At 36.4% G+C, this 23,276-nt stretch overlaps 1 protein-coding gene across 1 annotated transcript in view; it reads right to left on the bottom strand.

Moving 5' to 3' along the window:
* Nucleotides 1-23,276, bottom strand: part of CNTNAP2 (contactin associated protein 2) — a 1,021,743-nt gene that overhangs the window by 578,455 nt on the left and 420,012 nt on the right. Inside the window, exon 4 of the mRNA XM_059493942.1 lies at nucleotides 4,485-4,632. Within this exon, the coding sequence (XP_059349925.1) occupies nucleotides 4,485-4,632 (148 nt within the window). The remainder of the gene's footprint in view (nucleotides 1-4,484; nucleotides 4,633-23,276) is intronic.

Genomic DNA, 23,276 nt, shown 5'->3' on the forward strand with positions numbered 1-23,276 from the left:
TTTGCAAATACAGGTCACATGACATTTGTTCAGTCACACTGCTTCCTAACTGTTAGCAAATAGAGCTGGTCAGTAAATGCAAACAGCTTGGCTTGCAGCCATTTATGGAGCTTTATAAGTGTTCCTGCCCTGAGTCTATTGAATATTTGCCTGGCTTTCTGCCATCTCCAGGTGTTGCTTTTTTTTTTCTAGTATATCCTACAATTCAGAAGTGAGTCATCGGAAATTTAAAAATTTTTACCATCAAATGTGCAATTGTATTAAAAAGATACAAATGTACTGTTTACGTCCAGAAAATCAGCACAGCCATATAAAAAACTCCTCTATGAATAAAGGTAGCATGAGTGCTTTCCTCTCATGGGATTTCATGATCCAGAAGGTCTCTTACAGCTACCTTGAAAAGCACAGCCAAAGCCTATGCAATAATATTCTTATTGCCCTTTTTTTGTAGGCATTCATCTGCCACAGGATGGAGATTAAGGGAGCTATTCATATGGCAGTGATCCTGCAGGAACTTATTATGATCTTCATGAATCAGTGGTAAAAGTATTATATTGTAGTTTTCATGGCCTCCAGATGCCATGTCTTTTCTGCCTGTCTCAAAAATTCATGAAAGTGAACATGGTGGAGGATCCATGTCATGTGCCATTGCTCTCTATATTCAAAAGAGCACGAAAAAAATTCAGTCATCAGTTTTCATTTAACTGATTTCAGTGGATATTTTGACTTTGGTTATATTGCTTTCTTCTTTGTGACTTGTTCTTAGATATATGATGTTACTTCAAGTGTAAAGACTTTATGGCTTATGAAACTCACAATTTTAAAATAAACTCACACTTTTAAAATAAAAACTAAAAGTTTCATTGACCAAAATGTGGGTTTTATGTTATATAATAGTCTATTGGCTGTGATTTCTCAAGCTTATTTTGCTTGAAATTTCTTCATTAGTTTAGCTATTAAGCAAGTTCTTTACCTAATTTTAATACTTTTTTTTTTTTTTTTAATAATATAGAGTCTGTTTTTCTCTATAGGAAAAAAAAAATAAACCCCAAATTTCATTCTGAACCTTTTTGTAGAGTAAGACCCTAATTCTTTTTTGGTGACTTCTGTGAAATTTTCCGATAGAAGACAACCTACAGACCTCATCTACACAAAATACAGAGATGAAATTTAAAAGAACAGACTTTAAGCAAACCAACACCACAAGAAGAAGATTTGGTAATGCTATTAACTTCTTCAGGGTACAGATGTGAAGTCTAATTACTCTCTGGAAGACATACCTCTTTTAAACTTGATTTGCTGGGCAAGGAAGGACATGGATCTCACCCTCTGGTACAAAAAAGTTAAATGTGTATCTTATATACATATACAAACAAAATAGGAACCAGAAATATGGCAATTAGCGATCTGATGTTTGAATAAGCAGTTCAATATGAGGAAGCATTTTTCTTAAAGGTCTGAGACTAATGACCAGGTTGCAGCATTGTGCAAGGAAGGAGTTTTAACAGTCAGTGTTCATGGCTTTCCAATTAAACCTTGTGTGCAATGTGGGAAAATCTGAATTTTGCATCTCAATAGATCTAAATTAAAAAAATACATTAATTTATTAACTAAAAGAAAATTAAAATTATTGTGTATTGGACAGCCTTTGATTAAGGTAATAGTTCCAAAAGTTGGGGCAGATTTGAGTAGAAGCCAGTTGTTTAATCAGGCTTTTAAAATTGGTGATTATCTAAATGGTTAGTTCCTTAAGTGACAAGAAGGATTAATCTGCAAATAACACTGGTTAATGGCAGTGCTTATATTTATATGCAAATATATGCACTTCTAATCATAAGGTTAAAAACTTGGCCTCTGCCAAAGGACACATCTACATGGAAAGGTGCAGCATTTACACCTGGCTCCAAATAATTCATTTGAAGACAAGATGAGAATTTTTAAACAGTACTCCCTGGTTACAGTATTCATACCAAAGGGCTGCTTTCCTCTCTCTTTACACATTTATTTTCTTACTTTTTCTTCTCAGCTGCTGTGCTGCTCTCTACTGATACCATTTTGGGAGCAGCCCAATTCCTGCATGTAAAAACCACACTGCATTGTAGCAGAAATGTTGAAAGAAAAGTCCCTTTAAACATAAAACCAAAATATATTATTTTAAATCTTACAATAAAAAAGTCTTCAGTGATTACTGTAATAATTTCTAATACAAACAGAACAGTAATACTCTATCAGTAAAATTATGAAATTATATTGGGCCACCTTAGTTCTTCTTTGAAGACACATTTTACCATTATTTTTATAGTTCCATACATTGTGTCCTTGGCAGGGGCTTTTTATTCTCCTCCAAAAGTTCAGCAAGCAAGCAACTTTCCATCAAACAACTAAAATAATTTTGTCAGCAAGCTGTGTTTTACTTTTTCTCACATTTACTTTAGGCCTCTAAAAGTATCGTGTTGCGTACATACGGCATTTTGTCTATTCGTTTCATCAAAATGTATCATTTTTATGTGTAAATATTGTAGTAAATATCGTGGGGTTTCTTGTTTGATTCTGCTACATTTTATTCTGTTAAAGAGATTATATTTGACAGAAAACTAGATGTTGGTTTCTTGCATCAAAGGCCTGAATTTACATTTGATGTACAAGCAATCAGGTATACTTAGAAGCAAGTATTTATTATGATGGAAAATTAACCATGCTGTAGTGTTTGGTGTACTTAAAACAGCACATAAAACATTTTAGCAGTATGATGGTAAGCACTCATTTATTAAGAGCCATGTACTGAATAATCAGAGTTGTACCTAAAACTTACGAATCTAAATCTCTTTGAGTTGTAGGTAACTTTAGTGAAATCTACAGGTCTTTAGGCAACAGATATCACAGAAACATGGAACAGTTTGTGTCAGAAGGGACCTTTAAAGACCATCTAGTTCAATCCCTCTGCAATAATCAGAGACATCTTCAACTAGCTCAGGTTCCTCAGAGTCCCAAAAAATCTGAGTTTAAATGTTTCCAGGGATGGAGCATCCACTGCCTCTGTGGGTAAATTTTTAGAGTTCTAGAACTCTCATTGAAAAAATAGTCTTCCTTATATCTAATCTAAATTGACCCCCTATTCATTTAAAAACATTATGTTTTGTCTTATTGCAACAGGTCCTGAAGGGCATAATTTCCAAAAGCATTATCAGTCCTGCTCTTAACTATGGAAGCCCTGGTACCATTGCTCACCCACATTTCAGAAGAAATTCTGAAGTCACATTCAAATACTCCACAGAAAAATGTGTCAGATATTTAGACAGAATTGTAATTTACTGCTTTGATTTTATCTCTCTCACCAGGAAATAAATTATGCCTCGTTTCCATTTTATCTTTCAAGACCCAACATGACATTTTTTTGAACACGATCTCTTCCTCAAATGTCCCAATCAAGCTTATACAATAGCCAAAGCCTTCTACAACAGCAATGTGTACCCCCACCACAGCAGCATCAATACTATAGCAAGTTTGATTTGATTTCTCAACTAAGTTCCAGCTGTTGGGAAATTCTCTGTGATTCAATATACATTTTTAAAACATTCGTTGCATCGAAATAAGAAAAATAATATCAAAACTCTATTCCTCATGGTTTTATTGGTGTTGAAGGAAAGTATGGATTCTGTTGACTATCTAATCAAACAAAAACCAGTTGAAATCACAGCTGGTTTTGGTAGTCAGGATGGAAAAGTACTTCAATAGGTCTTGTGTCACCCAAGGAAGTTGGTGATGAACCTTCCACATTTTATTCTAAAGTCTCGTTATTGAAAGACAAATCTCAAATAACATCTTCCAGCTAAAATACCAACAAGTCCAGGATACTGCCTAAAAAGTACATAGAAATAGGGTATCATAAACTCAGTTTTGCAGGTTTGCCAACTTAAGCACTGGCTGGATTGAATTAAAGGAAGGGCATAATTTCCAAAAGCATTATCAGTCCTGCTCTTAGCTATGGAAGCCCTGGTACCATTGCTCACCCACATTTCAGAAAAGATTCTGAAGTCACATTCAAATACTCTACAAAATATCACAGAAAAACGTGTCAGATATTTAGACAGAATTGTAATTTACTGCTTTGATTTTATCTCTCTCACCAGCCAATAAATTATGCCCTGTTTCCATTTTATCTTTCAAGACCCAACATGACATTTGTTTGAATATGATCTCTTCCTCAAATGTCCCAATCAAGCTTATACAATAGCCAAAGCCTTCTACAACAGAAATCATGAAGATGGAAAGGAGCAACTTCAAAGCACTATTGCAAATTCCAATGTTGTATCTTCCAGAGAAGAACAAACTATCAACCCAGAATTAAAGTTCCAACAAATATTTCATGAAGCCCTAGGTAACACAATTAGACTAAAGTCTTTGACATTTTGATTAAATCCAAAAATTTGAAGTGAGTTTTTATTTAGGGGAGGGAAAAAAAGGATCATCATGGAAAAACTTACAGTAGGAGCAACCGTAGACTTCAATTCTTAACCCAATTTGGCCCTCTCCATTCCAGTCCAAAGGAACTATCCTCACATAGCGAGCAATAACTGGATGTTGTAAATCATGCCGGACCACGCTGTCAGAGTTTGTATTTCCAGGAAATGCCTGAAGGAAAAAAGAAGAAAAAAAATATCAATTCTAGTGCCTTTATGGTTGGCATCTGAAGAAATACATATAAAATCCTATAATACATGCTCAGACACTACTTATTCAAAAAATATATCTTAGAAGAATAAGTATTTTGTTCCATTCGTAGTAGATCCAGGTGGTGGTAGATGTAAGGAAGATGCACAAGATCCATTCTTTGGTGGACTCACAAAATTAAAACATGTTAACAGTTACATTCACCTTATTTTTTTTTGTGCTGCAGCTGTTGATGTGCTAAACGATGACGATGGCACTCCTCACTTCATAAATAAGTTAGTGAAACATTAATTAGTGTCTTTGAAGTACTTATATATTTGGGTGGTATAAGGAAATAAACAGTCCTCTCTTCTGAGCTGAAGAGAAGACAAAGGAAATCATACAGTGACCAAGGACAAAAAATGCTGCTGAGCAGCTGCCTGTTTGCTTAATCTTGTTCTAGGAATCACAGAACTTCATGGAGGGAATAAAAATTTTTATTCCTTTAAATATGTATGTTTTACTGAGCATGCAAGATAATGCTCCATAGTTCAAGAATAAATTCCATTTGGAAATGTTTTTATTTTATGATGCTTGGCATAATCTTATCAAAGCACTACTAAATGTAGGTTTGCTGGTTGTTTGGGTTAGGGCTTATTTGTATTTTTTTGTTCATTTCCTAGAAGTGTTACGGTCAAAGAAGGCTGAATATAGGAAGATATGATATTTTCTATACAATTTAATTAAGTTATAGATAAAAAAAAATCACACAATCAAAAGTATTTTCTAGAGCTCCCCAAAATTTTTACCCTGACTTGTGCTTTACCAGTCTTTTGTCAGAAAGAGAGCTGATCCCAGCAGGTACCTGGCATTTCAAGTGTTCCTATTGCTGTATGAATCAGTAACCTCTGCTGAATGCATAAACATAGTCAACAGAGAATAAGGCAGTCCCAGATTAATAAAACACATCCCATTTAGTCCACAGCAGAAGAGTATCTTTTAAACACAGCCTTCATTTAAATAAATGGGAAACAGTAATACACGCTTTGTGGATAATGCAAATACCAGGCCAAAATCCATTATTGCAAGACTGAAAAATCAATTTACAGGACCTTGAAAATTATGCACAATTGCTGTAAAATCTCCTTTCCAGGCCAATAGGATTTAAAAGTATAATTTAGACTCACAACTCTAATAGGAAAATTTTTTCTTTTTTAACAGGGAATGAATCTCTTGCTAAAAAGAAAAATAAAATATAGAGTTTTACAATAAGAAACCTCTTTGCAAAACTATTTTTTCAAAAAAAAGTGTAAATACCTGTATAAATTAGACAAATTTTTCAGATTAATAATCTCATTAAGTCACTTAAGTATTATTGCCAGATATCATGCTTTTTCTTTAACCCAAACTTGGAAAAGTATCAAAATGGCTCACTTATCTGTAAAATACTGTCTCATAAGCCCAATTCCAAAATTCTTTGTTCTATAAACCATTTCTCTTCTTGTATTGGATACTAACTTCTGTAAGCTGCTTTGTATTTCAGGTCACATTGCAACAAAAAGACTGGGAATGTTATTAACCACTTTTCTCAAAGGTAGTGCTCCACAGGACAGCAACAGCATAAGAACAAAAATAGATAAGAAAATAAGTCCCCAAATCCTTTCTAAACAGTGTTTTTGAACGTATATTAAATGGAGTTTCAAACATATTCACCAAGACTTTTGTCACTCCTTAAGAAGAAACTCTGTTTAGCTCCAAATAATTTTCAAAATGTAACAGGGCAGGTTTATAGGACAGATAACATATTTTAACAGGCCAACTAATACAGTTTAAAATTAATAAATTAAATAAATAATAAATAATTCAGAAGAGTTTAGAGCAAAAATTATATGTTTTTTTAATTTTGCTTTGGCTTTACAGTATGCTTCAGCCACCCCACTGTACATAGGGACACCAGAGAGGCATTCAGCATAATTATCTTTGCACAACTAAAGAACCTGGCGAAAAGTGAAGGTAAGAGTTTGGCAAACTTGGAAGCAAAGCTATTTAAAATTAAGATTCAGACTCAATTTTATATCCTGTACTCAAAGAACAACTACATTCTAATTAATAATTAAAAATAGTAGAGCTAAATTATAAATTCACATAAGCATTGTAATGAAATAGCACAAAGCTTAACAGTAGTGTGTAAGTAGAACTGGCCAAAATGCTTTTAGCTTCCTGTAATAGGATAATTTGCAATTATTTTCCAGTACTCAATTCTATGACAAAGAAAGAGCATTACAAAATCTCCTTTTCAGAAATTGCTTTTTATAATAAAGGGTTAAAAAGAAATTCTCAGCATTAAAGAATTTATCTCTGAAATAAGGAGGCACAGAAATGCCTGAAATGTTAAGTGAACAAAAGTGGACACTTTTATACTTTAACCAAAGAGTAAAATGATGGAAGGATGGTGGTTACGTCCTCAACCAGATAAACAAAAGATGTTTGCTATCTCTCAGCTCTCTGCAAAGCAGAGAAAAAATCACATATTGCACTGAAAAACATCATCACCTATATACCAGAGAATCTAACTTAGTTGAGGGGAAAATTAATTCTTCACTTCACTTAATGCAGGTGAAGAATTCTCCGTCCAAATTAATGATCTATTCAGAGATGAGTACTAAAATTGCTTCAGTGTAGGCTCTTTCTAGGATGGCATAAAAATAGGGCAATGCATGGAACAGGAGGATGACATTTCCTTTCTTAAATGAGGAACTACTATTTTTTTTCATATCTTTCTTTAATTACTAGCAATTTTTTCATCACTTTGATTTTCTACTCACTGTTATACTTTTGATGGTGATTTTTTGCCTTTTTATCAAAGTAAGAAATAATTTCTGTCTCTGAATTTCTGGGAAAAAAAATATATGCTTCTAGCTTTATTTTGACACTGCAATAATGAAAACAGTACAGAGTCTGTGTTCCCTGGGACTATAGCTCTATAAAGAGCAGAAACAGGAAATAGAAGTACCATTATAAAATATGGAAACATCCACAGGCAGGCAGAATATGTCTTCAGGAAACATAACTGGGGATTTTTTGGGACTCCAAGGTGAGCCAAGCTGAATAAACCTTGAAATTTTTGTTTTATAGAAAAAAAACCCAAATTCTAAACCAAATATTTTTTTAAAAAACGAGAAAGGATTACAAAAGTGAGATGTTGACAGCTTTGGTTATGGCTGCCAGCCCTCTGCACAAAAAAAAAAAAAGAAAATCTGGAAAGCGTTTACACTTGAATTTTCAGGAATCTGGACCATCAGTGAGCAGAGCAGGGCTGGCTGGGTGCTGGAAGCTCTTCACCAGCAGTGCAGTAGAATGATGTTTGGCACTGCAGGGCAGATCAAATCCAGGGGCCCTAGAAAAATTCATATCATGAACTGGTTCTGCACAAGCTGAAATCCACAGCAGATTTCAGAGAAGACAAGATGTTTAAAAAATTCGTTCCTACTTTACTACTTGGACATTTAAGAAAAAAAGACAAAACCTTAACTTCATCAATTCCTCTTAGCTGGTGAAGATTTGCTTAATACCTATGAAAAACCAGCCCAACTGTGTCATGCAAACTCAAAGAGCAAGAATAAGAGGATTGGGTAAAGGAGCATGTAAGAGATAACTTTAAGAAGAAGGGGGAAAAAAAAAGATATATAAGAAATATGGTAGGAAAACAGGTTGCAGAAAGAAAGAATAATGGCAAACTGAAAAAAAAATGCATCAGAAAGTAACAGATCTAGATTATTTCCATTTTACCTCAGTTTTGACAGGTTACTATACTTTCATCTGTACTGTGGGGAGTAAAAGTAAGTCATAGGAAGCAGTAATCTTTTCCTTGAAGAAACATTTCTGCATTCTCTCCTTTGAACAGCAAAATTAGTAACACTACAATTTGCATACTCTACTCTTTGCCTAAAAACAATCACGTTCAAAGCAAAACAATATTTCTACAGCATTCTGCATAATCACCTCACACAGAAATGCATCTGAAAAGAAAACAAAAGTATCTGAAAGTAATTAAAAGCTATAGCAGGTATTTCCCTTATCCCAAATGAAGAAATGCTCAAATGATTCATCAAGTCCTAAATTTCATCTTTGAGATTTGTGGTTTTAAAATGACCAGAACTCCTAAGAGCTCAGAATTAACAACAAATGGGATCAACTAAGCATTATAATGCTGCTGATGGTGAGCTCCTAGGAACTTGATTCTATTATCAGTTCTAGCAGTAAATCCCAGTTTCAGTGGCAATCCAGATACTTCCCTCAGCCATATTTCTCTCTTTTATATAAAAGAGTTATAAATGAGTGCGCATATATATATATATATATATATATATATATATATATATATATGTATGTATAACCTCAATGTTATCTTTCACTAGAATTGAGAACACTTTTTTATCCTATGCTCAAAACCTTTCCTAGCATTTTTTAATCAGATCTATCTTTTTGTTCACCTTACACCCTTATCTTCTCTAGTAACTCCTAGGAAGTTTACTTTCAAGTTCAAATTCTCTCTTTGTATGCTGAAAACATATTCTAACCACACATTCATCATAATTTGATGAAAAATTTAATGGAATTATCATTACATGCAAAGACTAAAGCCCAAAGGTTATTTGCTGCCTTTTAGCCTTGCACTTTTCAAAACAAAACACAATGATTTAGCAAAATAATATTATTGATCTTTATAAGAAAACACACCTATATTTTACAGACTGACAACTACTCTTTTACTCAAAAAGAACTCAATCTCCTCTACTGGAACTTTGAGTTTTTTGGTATTTTAACAAAAATCTACAGAAATCTCTAATTCTCAAAAAAAAAAAAAATAAGGGATATTGTCATTTTTTATTCACAGATAACTTGTAGGGATTCCATTCTGTATAATGTACCTAGAAAATATTTTTAAAACTTAAAGTCAGAAAATTGAAGAGCAAGATTTGATACCTGAGCATAATTTTGGATACCTGAAAGAAAAATTACAAATGTGAGCTTCATTATCAAATCTGTGAGTTTTAATGTGTTGATGTTTGCAGTTTTTCTTTTAAAATGAGAAACAAATGAAACTCCTATACACAAACAAAAAAACACAAACCAAAAATCCCCACACCCTCCCAACTACTGCATCCAGAACGTGACTCAGAATGAAATATTCTTTTATCTTCTAGTACTGTTGTAGGATATTATCATTGTTTAATTTACTTTGAGTAATGAAGCCTAAACAAACAAAGAACTTCCTGTCTATCGTGCTCATAAATCCCAAACACAAGAATTAACAGCTTTTCTCATACTTCTACGTACAATTGTTAATTCTTTATTTATGCACAGAAATATTACCAAGTTATCTGAATTTTGCTAGGGAAACTGACTTTTTTTAAGGACTGGACAACAACCCTTTGTTGACTTTGTATCATTGGAATACTTGAGGCAGGACATCTGACAATGCACATGTGTACAGACTGAAGGGTTTTATTTGTTTTTCTTTTACCCACAACTCCAATTAATAATCCTATTCCCCTGACCTTTAGACTCATGAACAAGGGACACGGACATATGGATGCAGTTGAATTTTACTTTATGGGACACCACAGCATCACAGCAAAGGCACCAACAGCGTCGCGTTTCTCTATGTCCTGAAATTGAACACATTATTCCAGAGATGTGTGAAATATCTCAGTGGCAGAGATATTCTTCCCTTTTTGGTAAAAACACCAAATATAACATGTAAAATTTCTAAAACAGATACTAACAAAGCTCCTAAATTATTTTCTGGCCTGTATAATGAAGAAGAAATTTTAACCCCTATGCTGAGCCGTATATGTTTTGTTCTACTTGACATAAAATGGGAACAATCCTAAAATTCTTTTGAACCTAAGATATACACAAAAAATATTAAAATACAATTAGGGTTCTAAAGTCAACACTGCTAGTAGAAGTTATGTTTCCTGCAGAGTCTTAATAAATTCCTGAATATCATTATGATATTAATTTATGTACATAATTACCTGCTATTAATTCCCCAGAGATTCATACAGTTCCCAGAGCAAAAATTGTGATTATTCATCCTGATACATTCAATATCTGAGGCTAGAATACCTTAAGGTTTTAGGGTGGTTTGTTTGTTTTTCTCATTTTTAACCATATCTAAATTCAAGAGGAAAACCACATGAGCTTGATGTGGAAAATTTTGTTGATGGAAGCCTGTCGTAGTCTTTTGCAATTTGTTCCCAAGATTTAGTATCCAGAATTTACAGTTTCATTTAAATTGAGAAAATACAACCTTCCCACCACTGAATAACATTCCATCTTTGTTGTTAAGATCAACTGATTGCTTTATTAGTAGTAGCTTCTGAACACATTGGGGAGTAATCATTATCTTGCTCTTAGTCTTAAACAAACTAAACAGATTTTAACACTTAGACACTGCAAGACCCACTCCAGGAGCAGCATGGGGTTTCATAATGAATAGGACTGGTATCTCTAAGATAGTTCCTTTATTTGCATGAGTGAATGAAGTACACAATGTCCGTGCCTGTGGACTGCCAGATGGGAATGGGCCATCTCCCATGAAGTCAACAGACAGACTGTGCCATACAGCACAGGTGCTAATTCTCTTTATGACATTTCCAATGTGGTGCTAGACAAGAAAGTTGCAAAAAAATTTTCTGTGGCACTTAGTATAGTTTCAGGGAGACACAAAACGATTAGGTAGTTTTGCCTTAATCTTCCCTGCCTCTGTTCCACATAAATGGAATATGGAGTAAAAAAATTAAATTATTTTATGGGGTTGTAAAAATAAAATAATTCTTATTAAGCACTTTGTCAAGTATTCACATTGGTGTCTAAGTTAGAAAGCTGAGCCTTTTGTGGTCAGTGAAGCAAAGTGGGAGACAGGAACTAAATTAAAAGCTTACCACTCTCCAGTTGCTGCAAAGTGCAATATAACTTTTTCTGGGTACAATATAAATGTACTCTGAAAAATAAAGAATGTGATCAACACCTTAGTTCCAAAAAGTTGCCCACTGACTGATTCATGTTAAAAGAAAAAGAATACAAAAATCAGTGCAAAATGGTTGTACAGACAGGATAAAGCCTGCTTTTCTCTACAGGAGTTGTGAGATTTTATTCATTGATACACAAAAAATTACTTCTGCTGCATCTTCTGTAGAAAGAAAGAGAGACAGGAAGAACGTGTTTCCAAAACACCTAAGCACAATTGCAATCATTACTGAAATAGTAACAGCAACAGGTCTCTGATCATTGGCTGCTGGTCCACAGAGCTCAGCAGTAACAGGAGCTCTCACCTTGAGAAGGTCAAACACAGGGGAACTCAGGCCCTTGGTTTCTTTCCCTCTCTACTGCTGATGAATTTAGAAATCTTTGCACACTTTGATGATTTTCAAGTAGCTTTTCAGTAATTTTCAGAACTGCACTCCTTTCCTCACTCTTGTCTCAAAGCTTCTTGTATCTCTTCTGCACAGCCCCACTACTCTACTGGGTTACTTGCCACCCAAGCTGTTGAGGCTGTTACCAGAGGGCACACTTAGGAGAGGAAAGCACAAACTCAGCAGTGTCATTCCACACCCCTGACCTAGTGCTTTGGATTAAAAAACTAAAACTCCCTGCAGGAAAAAGTACAAAGTCAAAATCTGTTTTAAATACTGTTGAGAATCATCTACCTTGAGTAAGGGCATAGCAACTACAGAAAGCTTTTTAGCTCTTAATCAGTTAATATCCATCTAAACAGCAATCTTTACTCATAATAGAAAATACTGATTTGTGACTTCAGTTTATAACTATAAATAAAAATTACTGTACCTGCTGGTTTTATAGTCTTTTATTTTGAGTCATATGTAAATCATGATTATTAACATTTAAGATAAACTTTTCTCAGTTATGAATAGTTTTCATTGCTATGTTTCATTTGCAGAAGAGTCCAGAGACTGCTCTCCAGATCATTCCAATTCTGACTAGACTATTAGCATGCAAGAAACAACTGTGAAACAAAACTTTGCCTATCTGAAATAGTTGCAAGTATACAATTGTAAAACAATCAGTGAGGAATAAAGTCTGGTTATTCTGTATTAATTGCTTCATATATAAAGTTAATAGTGCATGCTGAGATAAAATAAACAAACTTTGAACACAAAATTTAAATAAACAGGTGCTTTTCTTTTATACTTTCAGTATCTATTTAATGCTGGGATTTTAGTTAATTGCAAATAGCACTTATATTCTCCACAATTCAGATAAGCTTCCCAGTAATGGGAAATAAAACTGGATTAAAAAGCCAATAAGCTGTCTTTAAACATGTTTCAGCTGTCCTTAAATAATATTAAACATTACAAAATTGATTTATAATTACAGGAACATAAAAATAATGCATTAGAAATAATTTTGAAACTTTTGGGGATTTTTTGCATGCTTCCAAGTTGTAAAATTCATGAAATAAATGAAGCTCACATATAATATTAAGTCAAGATTTAGCAATAAAATTACTAAAGAAAAAAAGGAAAAATAGCATTGTTGCCATCTTCATTGCACTAACATGTTTCAGTTTCTGTCTGTAGGTACAGTACTCTCATAATATGTCAAGATGAAAGAAAATAAAAGTAACCTATCTAAAATATTTCACATACACTAAAGTTAGGAATTCCAAAGGGTGATGCAGGCAATATCAACTATGATACAAGAACTCACTAATCATTTTCCTTTCCTTTCCTCCTATTCACCCTAAGCAGAGACCATACTCTAAAAATCACCATCTTCATTAAGATCTTCTTGAGGAAGGTTCACAAGTTTAGAGCCTTCCAGTCTAGGAACCATGACAAGAGCAAAAATAAAAACCTGTAACAAAAATGTAACCAAAATGTAACCATGAGATGAAAATGTCAATGAAAGATGTCCATGAAAAATGTGTAACTCCTTTCTAAAACTCAGTGTAAGGTTAAAAAGGGTTTTAGATGCAGAGAATCATAAGCAAAATGGCATGCAAGCAAACAAAAAATTCTTGTCTCAGGAAGAATACCTGGAGTAGGATTCTTCAGAATAGTCTTTTCAAACTGATCAAAGGAATATTTCTAAGAAATCCCCAAAGGCAGAATTACAGTAATGTGACGGGCTTCAAACATGCCAGCTTGTCCTTCAACTTGAATTCAATAGCTGCTCATCTTTCTAGGGAAAAAAGGAGAGTTTTAACCACTTGGCTTTTTGAAATTATACCAAAAAGCCACAAGAATATTTTACAAAGGAATGTGGAAAGAAATATCTGAATTGTCAGAAGCTAGACATATCCCTCTTTCTTCAGGGATTTCTTTTCTTTTTTCCTTTTTCCTGCTAAGATGAGCATGACTGAAAGAATTCTGGGAGATATGCAGAATTCTTGTGTTTCTGCTCAAATCCATTCTCAGTCTTCATACAAAAAGTGTGTAGCATCTATATGAGAAGTTCAGAATAAGAAGTAATCTTTGATTTGAAACTCCTGTGAATTTAGTAAACTATTAGATGTCTTAACATAATGGAATAGGAAATACTGAAGGTTCTATTTTTGTTTTAAAGTATATAATTTGATTTCATCCTATTCCCTCTTTTGCAACTGCATACTTTCAGAAGTTTTATTTTTCTCTTTTGCAGAGATAGTATGCATCTAGAATTTCCATATTCTGTTGTTTTGTTCAGGTTTGCATCAACTACTACTCCAAAGGTAACTGTATAGACATCTTTTAGTTGAAATGCCTTCAAATGGCTGTTAGCATCTGAAATAGGAAGATTTTCATAAATCAAAACCTTTGTTTAATCGTCACCAAATGTAAATCTAATTTGAAAACCATAATTGAAAGAGGAAAGGGTTTTAAAATTTTGATCACCTGTCCAGTTCTCTTTAAAATTCATTAAACAAGTACTAAAGTGATGTAAAGGCCTTATTTTCTCTCAATAGAGACTTCCTAAATTTAATTTTAAGCTGTGCCATAAATCTTAGGGGATTGAACATTAGAGTCAATTGATTACTAGTTGCGTGCAAGTCATTTTTTTTCCTCACAAGCATTGGCAATTTTATCTGACTCAGATATTTCTGGTTTATTTATTTTGCAGCCAGGATACATGCTTCGCTGGCCAAGGAGGCAGTGACATTCTGAGTTTAGCATAACTTCATTGCACTCTTTTCTATCACTTTGCAGGATTGACAGCCTGCATGGCCACTAACTTAAAAGAAGAGTTAGATGTCAGTAGAGCAACATTGTTGTTATTGACAGCTTCATGTGTCTTACTATTCATATAGAAGGAGAAGGTGGATTTTCTGATGTACAAAGATCTTTATTACTTAGGTGCATTACTTGTTTTACATGATTCTGATTGCCTGTGACAAAGATTTGCTACAGCACAGAGAAGATGATTATGGTTCTATTCCTATGCAAAGGCCCAAATTGATCGGGAAAAGGCTGGCAGATACTCAGTGAATCTTCTTGTTTATTTTTATTTTCCTGAAACTACATCACACTGACAGTGCTGTTTTCCAATCAGGGAAAGTGTTTGTAGCTCTTGCAGAGTGAAGACACCATTATCTTGTTGCTATTAGCCTGTTACATACCTTTCTCTAAAACTAATACAAGAGAAACCAAAAACATCCTTTTGTGGATATTTACAGGAAGGAGGAGTGGAAAGACAAAGGTACCGGGATCTCCCTATCTTTCGCTTTCCCTGACTTCTAGACTTATTCATTTACTGCCGGGGAGTATTTTGAAAACACGCTTGCAAGTGCTCAGAATGATTTTGGAGCTCTTCAGATGAAAGAGGCCATCATAATGTTACTCTGTTTCTCTACAGGATCACAGAAAGCACCTGCAGGAATTGCCTTAACAGACATTTGATAAAACTCTGTAAATACTTGTAATAGCATAAGCACAGCAGTCAGGAATGACTGCTGGCAGTTCTGTTTGCTGCTTACTTACTGTGTGAACTGAGACTGACACCCCAATGCCTCTGAAACTCATTCTGCCTGTAAGACAGAGATAATTCTCTTGGAAGTGTTTGTTGAGAATTAATTAGCTATTATTTATGCATTGATTCTTTAAAAACAAAACCAATCCATTCACTGATTTTTACATCCCTGCTCACCCAAACAAATAAATAAATAAATAAATTAATAAATTAATAAATAAATAAACCAAACCCAAAAAATCAAAGAGATTCATTGACTTTGGTGACCAGAGGAGAGCATTATGATAATCTGTTCTGGAGTTCAGTAGACACAATGCCAACTCCCATGCAATAGTTCAGTTAACAAGTTCACAGTCTGGGGTATAGCGCATCATTCATGAAGTTATCCTGTCTTGATTACAAAACTGAAAGTGATAAAAATATCAAATTTATCACATTCCTACAGAGCTTTTCCCTACTTATATTTAGTGTTAAATATATGCATTATTTCTACTTGGTTTGTTCATCCAGTCACTGGATCTTATTACGTCTTTTGCTCTGTATCTAAGAATAGCTCACTATTATGGAAAACTTCTTTTTAAGAACCTGAGAAACTAGAGAGAAAATACTCACTGTGTTGCTATAACACTAAAATAATCAGGTAATTAAGCAAAATACGTAATTTGTCTGGGACAACTTGCAAAATGACAACATTACCTGGCTTCCAAAACCTTTACAGGCTTTCTTTTAAAGCCACTAGCTTCCCTCCTCCCTTCCCACAATGGTTGTGAAAAATCAAGCTAAAATAACAGCATGGATTTCCATTCAATTTTTGTGGAATTCATTCTGTTGTCATGTCACTGACTTAAATATCAAGGTTCAAAACAGGATCACCAAAAGGTTTCCAATTATCATTACATTATGCATTAAAATCTAGTTGGGATTGCAATACTGTATGATAAAAGAAAACTTTTAGGCAGTCTCCAGCATGCTTCATGAAACTCATCTGTGACAATGCTACAAGCAATATAGTAACACAATAGCTTATATTTCCATTTAAAAATCATCAATCCTTTTTTTGTTCAGATAATCTCTGCGTGATCCAAACTGATGACTTAGAATAAGAAAAATATTATGTAGCTGTCATATTAATGCATTGGACGTCACGGTTAATGTCCAGTTTTTAGGAAGAATGTAACAAAAAATTCAATCCATCTCTGAATTAAGATGTTAGGCATTTTTTAAAGACACCATTTCAGACTCATATATATACACAATATAATTATTCAGCCTTGTTAAGATAGGCTTGGTCATGGAAGAATAATAAAATGTATACTTTAGAATGAAGAGCAAAGCAAGGTGGGAAGAAAGCAGCAGTGATAGATCCTTGTTTTTAACAGCTTTTCATAAATTCTCTTGGGAAGCCAACTGAATTTCATTGAAGGGAGTGAATCAATGGTCCTTCATAAAAAGAAAATCAATTAGAAAGTCATTACCTGAAAATTAGCACTCAAAAAACAAAATTCCATTTTAAAGCCAATTAGACTGCATGTCAGCACTAAGTTGAATTGCATTTGCATTGATGTATGCAAAATGATTTACATCCTCCATCCCTAAGAAACGTAGAGAGTGAAAAATTAAAGAACATATTTAGAGACGCTGCTGAATTTATTTTTTGGAAGCTATCTATCTCAAGCAGCAGATGACTGTGCTGGGCTTTTAAACAGCTTTACATTGTGTATCTCAAGTACTGATGTTATTATTGGAACTACAACACTTGAGGAAATCTTACTTCTCCTCCGTGTCATAACAGCACATCGGAAAACAACTGCAAATGTAAAAGCCAGAGAGGGGGCTGAAGGAGAGTAAATGCCCCAAGAGCCCCAGTGTTTCTCCCAATAGCTTGCCATAGTCCTGGCATGATTTGTGTCTTGAGGCACACTGGAAAAAGAAAAACTTTTAAGTATAAAGAAGGAGTAGATGGCATCTCATGGAAGAGTTAAAATCTCTTCCTGGGCAGCAACTGGATAATTAACCTATCCTGGTTATAGCGATAGGATTAGATCCACTCTGTCTGGGTCTGCCAGCATAGAAAGGGTGGTATATCTTTCTCTCACGTCTGGTCTGGGTAACACAGGAAGCAGCAGAACCCAGGCCCTGAGGATGGGACATTGCAGCTGGCAGTGCTGAAGAGGAACTCTGATAAGTATGGCTCAGACAATTGCATCTTTGCAAGGGAGAGGGCACTGCCTCTACATCCCCAGTCAGAGATTTATCTTAAGGACAGGAGATGAAAATAAAATAAATAAGGCACAGAAATATGAATTCATTATGGAACATCAAGCACATCTTAATCACATACTTCACACCATGCACACACTTACGTAGAATTAGGTTAAATGGCTAAAATGTTAAGTGCCATCTTGAAATGAGACACTTCTCTGAGCTGGGGTAAGTGTTGAAGACTTAGTTGAAGAGGCAACAGCAGAGATATCAGTGGTGACCAAGGTCAGTCTTGTGGAGACTGTTGGAATGTGCTGTATGGGAGGATCCCAAGCTCAGGGACACCTGATCAGCTGCCCAAGGCCCCCTCAGGACCCTGCAGCCCTCAGGAGCCCATCAGGAAAGGAGGGGGCATTGCCAGGAGCCATTGCCATTTAAATGTTGTTTCCAGGGAATGTGAGCAGCCATGAGGGCAGCAAACAGAGCTGGCAAAAAGTGTGTAGCACATTAGAAAGGTGTGGGACATGAGAAGGGTGTGGCACAGCAGTTTGCTCAGATGTTCAGTAGGCAGGTCACAAAGGTAGGGCACAGAACCTGGGGAAGGAGTCATCACCCATCAAACATTCCATTGGAATGGAAAGTTTTGGGATTCTTAGAAAAGAAAGGCTAGGGAGACAAGTAGTCATGTCAGTAACTGGCTGGACAGTATGGAACTCTACTTAGGATTAAGATCCAGCTGAGAGCTAATAGAAGAAGATTAAAGGGAAGGCAGGGACAGAGGATGTTATAGTGAGAGCCTGTATCAGACCAATCAAGAGGATGGTGCAGATGAAGCCCTCTATAGGCAGACAGTAGTGGCCTCACACTTGTAAGCTCTGGCCCTCATGCAGGATTGCAACCACCTCAAATCTGTTGGAGTGAGAGCATGGCAGGGCACAAGTCATCCCAGAGCCTCCTCAAATGGGTTAACAACTTCCTTAGATAGGTGATTGAAAAGCCAACAAGAAGGTGCCACTCTGGACGTTGTGCTCACCAAGAGGAAGGAGCTGGTGGGGAATGCAGTGCTTCAAGGCAGGCTTGGCTGCAGTGACCAGGAGATGGTGTTTATGATGACAGCAAGGAAGGCACACAGCAAGCTCAGTGCCCTGACTTCAGGAGAGGAGACTTTGGCCTCTCCAAGGCTCTATTTGGTAAGAGTCTCATTGGATAGAGCGCTGGAAGATAGAGGGGCCCAAGATCACTGGCTGAATTTCAACATCACCTCCTCCAAGCTCAGGAGCAAGGTATCTCAACAAGGAGACTGAGCAAAAATGCCAGGAGGCTCTAGGAATGGATAAGAGGATGCTGTGCAAACTCATAGTGAGAAAAAGAAGCTTTCAGAAAGTGGACATGAGGACAGGTGGCCTGAGAGGAATACAGGAAAATTGTATGGGAATCTAGAGACAAGGTTAGGAAAGCCAAAGCCCAGTTAGAATTGAGTATGGCCAGGGCACTAAGGATAAGAGGAAAGGCTTTGACACATATGTTGCAAACAAGATAAAGGATAGAGATAATATGGGTCCTTTCCAGAAGGAAAGGGAGACATGACTATGGTGGACAAAGAAGTCTGAGGTTCTCAACAACTTCTGTGCCTCAGTCTTCAATGGCAAGTGCTCCAGCCACAACATCCAAGTCAAGAAAGGAAAATGCAGGGACTGGGAGAATGAAAACTGGGAGAATGAGCCCCCTGTAGGAAAGGATCAGGTCTGAGACCATCCAAGGAAACTCAATGTACACCAGTCCATGGCACCCAATGAGGTTCATCTGTGGGTTCTGAGGGAGCTGGCAGATGAATTTACTAAACTACTATCCAAAATTTTTGAAAAATCCTGGCATTCAGGTAAATTCCTTGATGCCTGGAAAAAAAAGGGAAATGTAAGTCTCATTTTTAAAAAGGAAAAGCAGAAGACTGGAGGAACTACAGACCAATCAGTCTCACTTCTATGCCAGGCAAGGTCATGGAGCAGATTCTCCTGTAAACTGTGCTAACGTACAAGGAAGAGAAACACCTGATTGGTAATAGGTCTCTTCACAAAAGAGAAATTGTGCCTGACAAATCTGGTGACCTTCTGTGACAGGGCTACAGTGCTGGTGGACAGGGACAGAGGAACTGACTTTGCCTATCTGTACTTATGCTAGATGTTTGATACTGCCCTACAGAATGATCTTGTCTCTAAGTTAGAGAGACATGAATTTGATGGATGGATGGATGTCGGAACTCAGTACATCTTTACAGGTGTCCAGAGTTGCTGAGGACCCTGTCGGGGGGGCTTGGAGACTCTGGCATGCTGCCCAGAACGCCTGGGGATTTGATTTTGACCCTGGGAGCAAGTTGCCAGCTTTGTATAAGGACCTGAAAGTCACACAGTTTGAATAGTGTAATAACAAAATGATTACAGGGTGAAAATGTAGATTTTAGGGTTTTCGGTATGGGGGTTATGGGGACAAGATGGAGGAATCTGGGCGTGTCTAGCTTTTCTTTCTTCTTCTTGTTCTCCATTTTCTGCTGTGATCTTGGCACTTTGGGATTAGTTTAGAGTAAAAGTGCTCTTGGAGTAGAGTAGAAGTAGAATACCTAAGAGGTGATAGGTATTGGGAATTAAGTGTAAATATGATATATGTAGCTTGTAGTATAAAAGGACAACACCGCCTTGGGGGCAGTCAGAGTGCCTGTGGCTGCCCTGCTGAACAGACCTCAGCTGGGCAGAAAGAAAATTTTATAGATAAGAATTAATAAGCAACCTCAAGACCGAAAAGTGAAGAGTCCAGACTCGTTCTTCAGTTGCGCAGGCGGAAGCAGAGACATCCTATGCATCTCGGGGCAGCAAATATCAACAGCAACCTGAAAGATGGACCATTGGGTGGATAAAGAACTGGCTAGATGACAAGAGTCCACACTGACACCAGTGGTGTTCCTCTGGGGTCATTACTAGGGCCAATTGTTATACAACATTTTTGGTGGTAATATGGACATGGGATCACGTGCACTCTCAGAAAACTTACAGATGACACCAAGCTCTGTGGGGGTACAGTTGCAGACTGGAAGGAAGGGATAGTGCCATCCAAAGGGACTCTGACATGCTTGAGAGATGGTTTGATACAAACCCCATGAAGTTCAGCAATGCCAAGTGCAAGGTCCTACACCTGGGTCACTGCAATCCCAGACACACCAACGGCATGGGCAGAGAAGTGATTGAGAGCAGCCGTGCTAAGGAAGACCTGGGGGTTACAGGTGAGGAAAAACTCCACACCAGCCAGCTGTGTGTGCTCACAGCTCAGAAAGACAATTGAATCCTGGGCTGCATCACAAGGAGCATGGCCAGCAGCTCAAAGGAGGTGATTCTGCCACTCTGCTCACATGTGATTCTGCCTGGAGTACTGTGCACAGTTGTGGTGTCCCAAGCATTAAAAGGACATGGAACTGTTGGAGCAAGCTGAGAAGAGGGCTGCAAAGTTGATAACAGGGCTGGAGTATCTCCCCTTCCTTTCTCAGAACATGGGCTGAGAAAGCTGAGGCTGTTCATCCTAAAAAAGAGAAGGTTGTGTTGAGACCTCAGAGAAACCTTCCAGTATCTGAAGAATCCTAGAGGGAAACTGGAGAGGGGCTCTTTGTCAGGAACTGTAGTGATAGGACAAGGGCAATGGGTACAAATTGAAAGAAAGGAAATTTAGGTTAGCTAAGAAGAAACTTTTTTAACATGAATGTGGTTACACACTATAAGAGTTTGCCCAAGGACACTGTGGATGCCTCAACCCTGGCAGTGATCAAGGCCAGGTTGGATAAGGCCTTGATAACTTGGTCTAGTAGGAGGTGTCCCTGCACCTGGCAGGGAACTGGAAATGGATGACCTTTAAGGTCCATTCCAACCCCTTAGCTATGTCAATATGTCTATGTCTATAATTCTATGATTCAAGAGCTTAATGTAGGTGGTAAATTGGAGTGACAGACATTCTAGACTACCAAGACTTCCCTACCAGCTCAGCAGATGTGACACAGGAGGTCTGATACTAACCAGCAGCTTGTGGGAGAGCAGCATGCCCAAGGTGTCTCTCAGCTGGTGCTGGGTACCTAAATTCAGGAAATGGATTTTCACAGTATGTGCTTAGAACACGTGCCTGTGTATGAGATTAATCCTGCCCAGGGTTCTCTACTTCTAGCAACAGAAACTTAGTTCAGTGAAGAAATTTAGATTAAAATTCTGCCTGTTCTGATAACATTTACTTGCACAAATCGATGTATTCTAGGTATTCTATGCCAGAGAAACATACAGAGCAGAAGGTTCATATGCAAATTCATATATATTTCTTCATTTATACAGATCGGTGTGTTTGGGTTCAGTTACGTATTTGGGATCAGTGTATTTTGGGCTCAGTTTTGACAGAAATCTAATGACTGGGAATTAAAAATACCAAAATCCTATTAGATTGCATTTAAGATGGAGTCATTTGTCTGGGCTGGCAAATTCATCACTATGTGTAGACATAATAATTGAGTGAAGTAATTGGCTCAAATCACTTTGCCATCAAGCTATGATTCCAAAATCCAGCAAAAAGTCCCTAAAATATTAACCTGGATCTATGGAGTGATACCATAAATGGTAAAATGAAAAAATTACATGTTCAAAATTAGTATAAATAATACAGGATGAGATTTTTTTTTTAAGATTGTCACTGGAGTTCTGTATTTCCAAAATATAAAACCATGATATACCAGCTTTTTATTATTCTTCATTTCATCCATAGCTAACAAAACTTACTTTTAGAACAGTGAAACTGTATATTGCCCTTTCATACAGGATAAAAGATCATTATAAAATAAAAATATATCAAAATTAGGTATCAGTGTAAGAATATAAAGAAAAGTTTCTAAATGTTCATTTATATTTTGTAACTGTACCTCAGGTTTTTACCTCTGCTTCCAAATAACCCCAAGTGCATCTCAGCTGAATATCTAGACATCTAAGTCACTGCCTGTGTTTAGGAAGGTGATTTGCTTGCTCATGAGAGGTCCTCCTAAGAGGAAGGATTTTAGAACTTTTCTCAGCAAGAATACTGAGTATCTTATCTTTTGCTCCAGCAGGTCAATCAGTAAGTCAGCTCTGCTTTCTTTGCACATCATCTGTGAATTAGAATGCTGACTTCTCACGTTTTGTTTTTTTTTTTTTGTGTTAAGGAAAAAAGAACTATAGCAGTAAATGATGAGAATATATAAGAAGTTGGTTCTAATCATGGCTATGCAAGGCTGTACTCCTGAAAGTAGCATTAAACCCTTAGGGCTATGCTGAAAAATTGTTGTGTGGAGCTCAAACGATGCACTTGGCTTTGACAGATACATCTTGACATAATATTTGAAATATTTGAGCAAGTGACCTGACCCATTCCAGGCCCAAGTGAGGCACTGAATTTCT

The sequence above is a fragment of the Ammospiza nelsoni genome, chromosome 1 (genome assembly GCF_027579445.1).
Source record: "Ammospiza nelsoni isolate bAmmNel1 chromosome 1, bAmmNel1.pri, whole genome shotgun sequence".
Classification (NCBI taxonomy): domain Eukaryota; kingdom Metazoa; phylum Chordata; class Aves; order Passeriformes; family Passerellidae; genus Ammospiza; species Ammospiza nelsoni.